At 44.9% G+C, this 8,851-nt stretch overlaps 1 protein-coding gene across 1 annotated transcript in view; it reads left to right on the top strand.

The window, feature by feature from the left end:
* Positions 1-8,851, top strand: part of prkx (protein kinase X-linked) — a 40,167-nt gene that overhangs the window by 5,965 nt on the left and 25,351 nt on the right. Inside the window, exons 2-3 of the mRNA XM_085397447.1 lie at positions 7,006-7,174; positions 8,113-8,376. Coding sequence (XP_085253573.1) covers positions 7,006-7,174; positions 8,113-8,376 — 433 coding nt within the window. The remainder of the gene's footprint in view (positions 1-7,005; positions 7,175-8,112; positions 8,377-8,851) is intronic.

Consider the following 8,851-nt stretch of genomic DNA (forward strand, 5'->3'; position numbering starts at 1 on the left):
TGTTTTAAAATCCTCTCTGATTTATTTTATAGAATTTTTCCTCCTCCTCCTTCTTCTGGTTGCATTTCCTCTCTGTATGAACTGAAGATATGTTTGTATCTCTGTGTGGTTCAAGTTGAACTTCTCATCTGCTGCCTGTGTGTGTGAGTGTCCTCCACATATGTGAGTCACCCAGTCTGTTATGGGTCTTAAAGTTCTCCTTGTTGTATAGTTGGATCAAGATCAAATGAAAAAAGTTCCCCTGGCAGAACGATTTGAGTTAGTCACTGTTTACTAAAGGGTGGAAACTGCACCCATCTGTCACCTCTGCTGTCTTTTTGAATGAAGAAACAATGTAAGGAGCCTTCAAAATGATGAATAGTCTAACATGCAGCATTTTGGTAATATGCATTAGGCTGCACACAAGCCAAAGCCTAATGAGTGCTGGGCAGGTGTGCAGCAGGGGATCGCATTCATCCGCTGTTTCTGGAAGCAACGGCATAAAAATCCTATTTGCCAACTCATTTTGTCTGATGAGAGGGATTTGGTGGCTAAAACAGACCAGCTAAAGCTCTTTATATGTGCACTTTAATTGTCATTGAAAACATAAGACAGCTCTCTGGTGCCATTAGGTGAGTCTGCTGCTGTCACATGCTGCGGTGGCCTTTGTGACCGTCACTCACAGTTTGGGGATTTGTTGATGCTGCTTTTATTTATTTATTGTAACTGGCGGTGCAGTGGGAATGTGTGCTGTTGCATACAGTACAGTTGTTTTGTCTAAGCTTCAGAAGCAAACAGGTAGATGAAGAGTTATGGATCAGTTTCAATTCAAAGTACATTATTGTCTGATGTCACCTGGCCTTCACTTTCAGTGTCACTGCTTGGTGTCTAATCACAACACTGAAAAGCATCTCTGTGCTTAGTAACATAACCGAGTGCCTGTGAGAACAGTTCTGTTCTTGGATGAGGGGAAAGGCTTGTCTAACAACATGCTAATTATGTAGTTAAGTGCACTGACAGCTTGCTAGCATTAAAGCTCTCCAGACTGGCTTTTGTTAAATCCTCCCACCATAATGTTTTGGCACAGTCTGCATGGAGGGCAACTGAAGAGTACACAGCTGTGCGTTTCATTCACCCACTATTCATGTCCTATTATAAGAAGCAGAGCCATCCTCTCTAACCCAACTACAGACCAGTACAGAAACTGCCCTTCTCTGACTAGACCTCTGCAAATGACTCATTACAAAGACTGAGGTGTGCGCCGTCTCCCTGAACCAGCTCATGCAGCAGGGCTGATGCAGACGGTCATAATCTTTGGTAATAGGGCGTTGCAGCTGAGTGGGCTGCGTGTGGTCGTTTGGACCATTCTTACACACTGACAGTCCTACAGAAGCATTTTCATTTTAAAAGACATTTTTCTAGATACGACTTGTTCACCTGACTGTGACGGTGCACCGCTGTTTCTTTGTTGCTGTGGCAACAGCAACAGGACTGAGACAAAGGTTGATTGGAGGTAAAGCTGAGGAACGAGACAGCCAGCATTTCATTAGGCAGCTGCAGCAGCTCCACGTGTGACTCAGAGTAGCTGTTATATCACACAGCCGTCTCTCTCTGCCCATCAGCGCCGCAGGAATAAAATGCCAATTGGTGCTTTGTCTTTAGGAGGAGAACAGTTCTGGGCTCAGGCCAATACCTGACTGCACAAACTGTCCTCATGTGGCCACAGGAGGACACGCTGCCTGCTCCTGTGGGATCTCAGCCATTACTGCCCACTCTCACAGTTCCACTGTGACCTGACGGCACTCGGTCTGATTGCTCGTGCCCTTTCTTCCCTGTCTGAATGAATCACATTATTCTGTTTTTCTTAATGTTGTTTCTCATAGCAACAAGTATAAGGAGACGTGAAAGACCCACGAGCAACAATGGTGTTGTCCAATCAGATTAAGGATACTAGTCACACATGTAAGTGCAAAAGGCATGAAAACACTTGCACAACTAGTTTACAGGAACAGAGACGAAACTGAAGTGTGTGTGTGCGTGCGTGCGTGCGTGTGTGTGTGTGTGTGTGTGTGTGTGTGTGTGTGTGCGTGTGTGTGTGTGTGTGTGCGCGTGTGCGTGTGTGTGTGTGTGTGTGTGTGCGCGTGTACACTCCCTGAACAGTACTCGTCAAACACTTTGTGATTGCTGCTTCATGTTTCATGACCTACTTTCTCGTGTTACTTTAGCTAATAGCAAATAGCTGCTGCTTGTATAGTCATGATTCAGAACCAGTAGGTGTTTGGGGTCAGCGCAGCAACGTTTGCTCCTCTTCCTCTGTAGCTGACAGTCTGCTTGTAATCAGACGTATTTAAAGCCCTTTAGTTCTCTGTGGGTGGCACTTAAAAGGTTCAGTTAAGCATCAGCAACCTTACTGTGCTGATGGGAGCTCACTTCAGTTCTCTTTGGCTGCAGTAGCTTTGCAATCAGAATTGGGATCTAAATGCACTGTGATGTGAAGCACATTTTGAATCTCTGCATGCTCCTCTTGTATCTTTTATCTGTTCATGTATTCATTTCTATTTGTGTTATTTCAGTTGTTACATTAAATGTGGTGTCGTATGGAGACGTGTAAGGCAGGACAGGCAGGGAAAAGAGTAATAATAAAAGGATACAAATGGAAATGCACACCGTATCGCCAACAGCTGCCCCTGTAAGAAAAAACAAACGTACAACTCCCAGAGCACATAAATGGGAAAATACGCAGATACTTGAATCAACAGTTGTACTGGGAGTAAGTGAGCGAGTGTTATAATAACTGCGTCTTTGTCACAAATGTGCTTCATAATGAGGATGGGAAGCCCCAGTAATGTCCCCCAGGAGCCAGAGGCAAATAATGAACCAGGACAACCGTGCCATTCGTAGCCCCCACAGTACCGAAGACCTGAGGCAGCACATCTCTGCGACATCTGCAGGCCCATCCTAGCAGGAGAGGGACGGAGGCCCCAGATGGGGTGTCCACAGCCAAAGGGTGAGAGTCCCAGAGGACCAGAGGCAACGGCCAGTCGCTAGAGACCAGCCACCTTGGTACTTGGTACAGGTTTCCAGGGACCTGAAAATTCCCCGGGACACCACCGAGTCTGGGGCACCCACTACCCCCACCACACAGAGTAGACTGGGGCTCATCTGCACACTGTGTCACAATACCAATCAGTTACAACAGACACACACACACACACACACTAAAGGGACGAGACAAACTGGTCTGGGTCTGAAACAAGCTGCACCCAACAACGGTTGTTCCCTCACCTGGACGCCCCAACCCACCCAATTGGCCTAACGGCACCCACGAGGCGCAGAGTGGACATTCTAATGTGGGTCGGCCCAAACTGCACGGCGAGTTGGCCAGGGAGGTGCAGACAGCCCCCACAGAAGGAGGGACACAGCCAGAGACCAGGCGACCCCGGGCGTGGGATCCCAGGCCCAGCACTCGCCCCTGCCCAGCTGGGGGCAAGTCCTCCACACCACAAGCACCCCAGTGCCCACATCCCAAGACCGTTAGGCAGCACCCACCCCACTTCTCAACCATCACCAACTGAGGCAGATGCATAGACACTCCAAAACTGCAACCGCAGCTCTCCAGCCCCCAGGAGGCCACCAGGCACCCGTAGTCCCAGAGACCATCATCACCCACCTGCAAGTCAAACAGGGAAATGAGACTACACCCAACCACCCCCATTAAGTAGTGGAATTGATCAGTGGGGGCCGGAGGGAGACAAATTCATCCGTCCGTGGTTTGGTGAAGAGGCAGACATTCCACCCGTTTCTATTTTGATTGGTGCATAAGGTGTTTTTTTGGTTTCCAGTTCATGAGGATACTTTTCTTTGTGATTCGTAAGGAAAGAAGGAGTATAAATGATGTATTTGCTTCCATATCTAGTTCACCTCTATCACTGAAGTTGCACAGTTTGGGTGAGGTTGGTATGCTGTAACGAGACATGTGGTCATAGGTCTTACCCACATGTGCTCACGACCATATAGCATGCATATAATTCTCAGCAGAGTTGTTTTTGCAATAAGTGCACGTGTTCGACTGAGTGAGGTCCATTTGGAACGAACTTTGCCCTCTCAGTTTATGGTTGGGAGCGAAATTGATTTGTCAATTTTAAACAATACAAACTTTTTGAGGTACAGATATTTAAAACGTTTGACACCCAAGTAGGTATTTCTAGATTCAGGTCTCTGGGGTTGAATCTTTCCTGTATGATGATTTCAGTTTCTCATATTCAAGAAATGTGCATTTGCTGATTCTATGTGTTATAGGTTCTTCAAATGAAACAAATTTTCCATCTTGTAGAACATGTTCTGGATTTTTCCCCTTCTCGTGCCACAGTGAAAAACTGCAAAGCATTGTCTTTTTCTGATAAATATCGGGATTGTTCCAAATCGGTGTTAGTTTCATGGGCTAAGTGGAGACTTCCCACCAGACTGTGAGAGAAGTGTTTATGTTGAGGGTTTTAAAGCACTTATGATGCTCAATGCTGGAGCTGATGGTGGCAGACTGGAGATTTTCACTTTTCTACAGAAGGCTTGCTCTGGGTCCAGCATAGGGCTGTCTAAGAAGCTTGGTTTAATCCATTTTAAAACAGATCTATTGGATAAGAAATGGTGAGAAAGATTTGTCAGTTCTAGATCACACTCATGTTTTGGTTTTTGTAGAGTTTAGACTTTTTATTAGGATCATTGAAAATGAGTAGTTTATTTTCAGCAGACTCATCATTTTAGTGGCAACTCTTCCCATGAGTGATATAGGTAAAGTTCTTCAGTGTGTGAGATCACCCTCTAGCATTTTTAATAATGGAATATGATTCAACTGGATCAGGTTTAAGAGCTCGGCTGAAAAATGTATACCTGGATATGTAATGTTACCTGGATATATTGGAGCGGTGTCTGACAGTTCAGAGGCAGAGCTGCTGATTTACTCTGGTCGATGGAGTGTCTGATATGGATTAAAACTTATCTATAAATGTGATCGTCTTTAGCAAGGTTTGTAAGTAAAGTAAGTAAAATGTTATTTATATAGGACCTTTCACGACGAAATCACAAAGTGCTTCACAGAAGCTAAAACATAAAAACAAAAAGCAGCCAAAAGCAAGTTTAAAAAGATGAGTTTTTAGCTGTTTTTTAAAAGAGATGACTGAGTCCACAGATCTCAGGCTCGATGGAAGATGGGAGTTCCAGAGTCTGGGGGCCACAGTTACAGAAGCTCTGTCTCCTTTTGTTTTCAACCTCGTGTAGTGGACATGACCTCAGGGACCTACTGGGGATGTAAGGATGTAAAAGATCACTGATGTATGTTGGTGCTTGTCCATGCAGAGCCCTGAATGCCAAAATCATAATCAAAAAGTGGACTCTGAATTTTATGGGGAGCCAGTGCAGCTGGATCAGCAGGGGTGTGGCATGGGAGTACCTGGAAGACTTGGTCAATAGCCTTGCGGCAGCATTCTGAGCACCCTGCAGACGGTCCAAGAAGGCATTACTTAGACAGGTGAACAAAGAATTACAATAGTCCAAACAAGATGAAATAAATGCATGTATGATCATTGTCAGTTCAGAGCGTGACACAGTAGGACTCAGCAAAGTTTCTTAAATGGTAAAAACAGGAGCGGACCAGAGATATAACGTGAGCGTCCAGCGTCAGAGCTGGGTCAAAAGTAACACCAAGACTCCTAATAGAAGATTTGGCAAATGAAGCAAGAGGGCCTAAATTTTCCACTACCAAGGGCACAAATTTATCGGGAGCATAAACAAGGACTTCAGTTTTCTCTTAAAGGAGATGTATAACTGAATATCATCTGCATAGCAGTGATAAGAAATGTCCTTAAACGTGCTCAATAAGTGCTGAAGAGGGAGTAAATACAACAAAAACAATAAGGGTCCCAACACAGAACCTTGTGGCACACCATAGGCAAGAGAAGTGGAGGAAGACCTGAACTTAGAGGTAGCCACAGAGAAGAATCGCTCACACAAACAGTCCAAAGCAGACCCTGATATACCCACCCAGTGTCTCAGCCTATCTAACAAAATGTGATGGAAAGTAACACGTCATAAGCGTATAGGCTCACCTTCTGGTCTGTCTTCAGTTTGAACTTTGATAGCTACGTTTGGTCAGATTGCTGCTGCTGCTGCTGCTAATGGTGAATCCGTTTAGTTCCAGTAGAGTTATATTGTTAAGAAGTTCTGCAGTGTCAGCATCGGAGGGATTCATCTGTGATGAGTGTAAAGCTGCATAAAGGTCTTTAAAATGTTTTTTTTCCTGCTGTACTGAGCGTGTCAATTTCTGGATTAAATCTAGGTTGAAGTCTCCTCCTATTATGAGTCGGTGTCAGTGATCAGAAAGGGAAGGAAAGAAGAAAGGAGGGGTCATCAACATTTGGACCATATATACTAGCCAAACACAAACTTCATACATTAAGTATTATAAGTCTGCCCTCTGGATCTGTAAGTGTTGCTTATAGTGAAGTTAGTTTTTCTCCTAACAAAGGGCAGCCAAAGAACGCCCTTCAAACAAGCTGAGTTGTGCTTACAGATTGATTAAAGGAGTTCAGCTTGTAGTGAAGGAAAAAAGGGTCACACCAAATATTGACTGTGAAGCTTGGTAGAATTGCACAAATACTGCATTTTCCTTATATGTTTAAAAGTATGCAGAGGTTTCAATAAATCCATTTTGTGCATTTTTCCTGACACAATGTAAAACAGCATCTAAAAAAATGAAGGGTGTAAAGACTCTTGCACCACAGACTTGCTGGTGTGCTCCTGCGTACTATTAGAAACATTAAATAAGAACTAAGACACACACATAACCCGTTCACATGCAGCTAAAAACAGCCACAACACGCTGGGAAGAGCAGCCCGCCTGAGCTGCGCCTGCCTGGCACCAGGACGGCCTTGGTTCCAGGCTGATGATTACTCCTGCTTGATAAACAATCCTTTGTCATGGTCAAGTTCCCCTGTGTGACCCCCTACTTCCCCCTGTTTCTCCCACTTTAGGCACGGGGACTTTTGGACGGGTCTTCCTGGTCAAGGACAAAAAGAGCAGGGCCTTCTTTGCCCTGAAGCAGATGAAGATCCCTGACGTGATCCGACTGAAGCAGGAGCAGCACGTCCACAACGAGAAGGAGGTGCTGAGCGAGGTCAACCACTCCTTTCTCATCAGACTGTGAGTGCTCTTCGCAGTCTCATCTGCAAACACATGGGGGCTCGTAGTCCAGTTGTAAATATGATCAACCTATCTCTAATAATCAGCTATGTACCACAGGCCTTCAAGCTGGCTGTAGTTAAACCTTTACTCAAAAAGCATCTCTAGACCCAGCAGTCTTAGCTAATTACAGGCTAATCTCCTTCCTTTATATCAAACATCCTTGAAAGAGTAGTTCACACACTGAGGTCAATTATGGAGTTCCACAGGGTTCAGTGCAAGGCCCAGGTCGGTTTACACTTACATGCTTCATTACAGGCAGTGTAGATGATGAGGGACTAGCAGAGAGGCAATGTTTCTGTCACATTCTCTTTGCTGGCTTCCTGTTAAATCCAGAGTTGAATTGAAACTCCTTCACAAACAGGGTTATGGTTTGCTTTGAGGTGATTGTTGTTGTGATCTCAACCTATATAAATAAAATAAAATTGACTTGAACATTTCTCAGTTTCGATGTGTTTTGGTGTGAATAATCATCCAAAGCATCATAAGAAAACACGCTTACTCTTTAGCGTGTAACATGGGAGCGTTGTGTTTTCTGTGTTACATAAAGGATAGAAATGACAAATTGTGAAAGCAAGAGTAGAGCTGAAACGTATGTGAGGGTCAGAGAGGCCAGCAGCCTCGTCCATCTTCATCAGTGACGGTGCTTTTTTGTCCTCGTTCATCTGAAGTGCCCTCCAGCTGAAACGCTTCCTGCACGCCTGCCCAAACACCACTGGGACATAAAAGAGCCGCAGAATGATGCAGCTTCTCATCTGATGTGATTCTCTCCACTTATTTAGACGTTAACAGTTTTGCCCTGCAGTGAACTTGTAGGACTGAACAAGACAGTGATGATAAAAGCTAAATGTAAGCCTGAGCTAACAGCACGTTTGACCCTGCTGTCTGTTACGTGGCAGGTTCTGGACTCACCACGATGAACGTTTTCTCTATATGCTCATGGACTACGTGCCGGGCGGCGAGCTCTTCAGCTACTTACGGAGCCGTGGGCGCTTCAGCAACGCCACGGGCCTTTTCTATACCTCTGAGATCGTTTGTGCCATTGAGTACCTCCACTCCAAAGAAATTGTGTATCGAGACCTGAAGCCTGAGAACATCTTGCTGGACAGCGAAGGACACATCCGTCTGACCGACTTTGGCTTTGCCAAGAAGCTCACGGACAGGTAAAAACCAGTGTTTGTGTGCTCACTGGATATTTGTTTTGAGGTAAGAACTAAATGCAGAAGAAAGATTTAAGGTAACGAATGCGTATTGTTGAAACAAGTAACACCCATAAGACACTAGCTGATGCTGGGGACGATACAGAGCTGTCTTTGGAATAAAGATGTGTTTTGCAATAAAATAGCTTCTTGTGGATTTCGTTCAACAAGCCTTTTGTAGCTTTCAGTTGCACGAGTCCATCATGAGCCCCTCAGCCTCAGTCACGATGCCTCATCAAGTAATGAAAGCTGATCGTGGATGTTGGAGACGAGTAACTGAGGTTTAACCTGAAAGGGCAGCAATGATTTGGTGTATAACTCTGTGCAGCACACAGACTCCATCTTCCGATTGCTCTTGAAGGTGTCCCACTGCAGAAAATTAGCTTCTGTGATTGGTGGAGAAAGTAGATGATTGCTTGTCAGAGCTGAAAGGAATTTG

This window comes from Rhamphochromis longiceps, linkage group LG23 (genome assembly GCF_057381845.1).
Source record: "Rhamphochromis longiceps isolate RC_006_pf linkage group LG23, R_longiceps_female_GT1.1, whole genome shotgun sequence".
NCBI classification, from domain to species: domain Eukaryota; kingdom Metazoa; phylum Chordata; class Actinopteri; order Cichliformes; family Cichlidae; genus Rhamphochromis; species Rhamphochromis longiceps.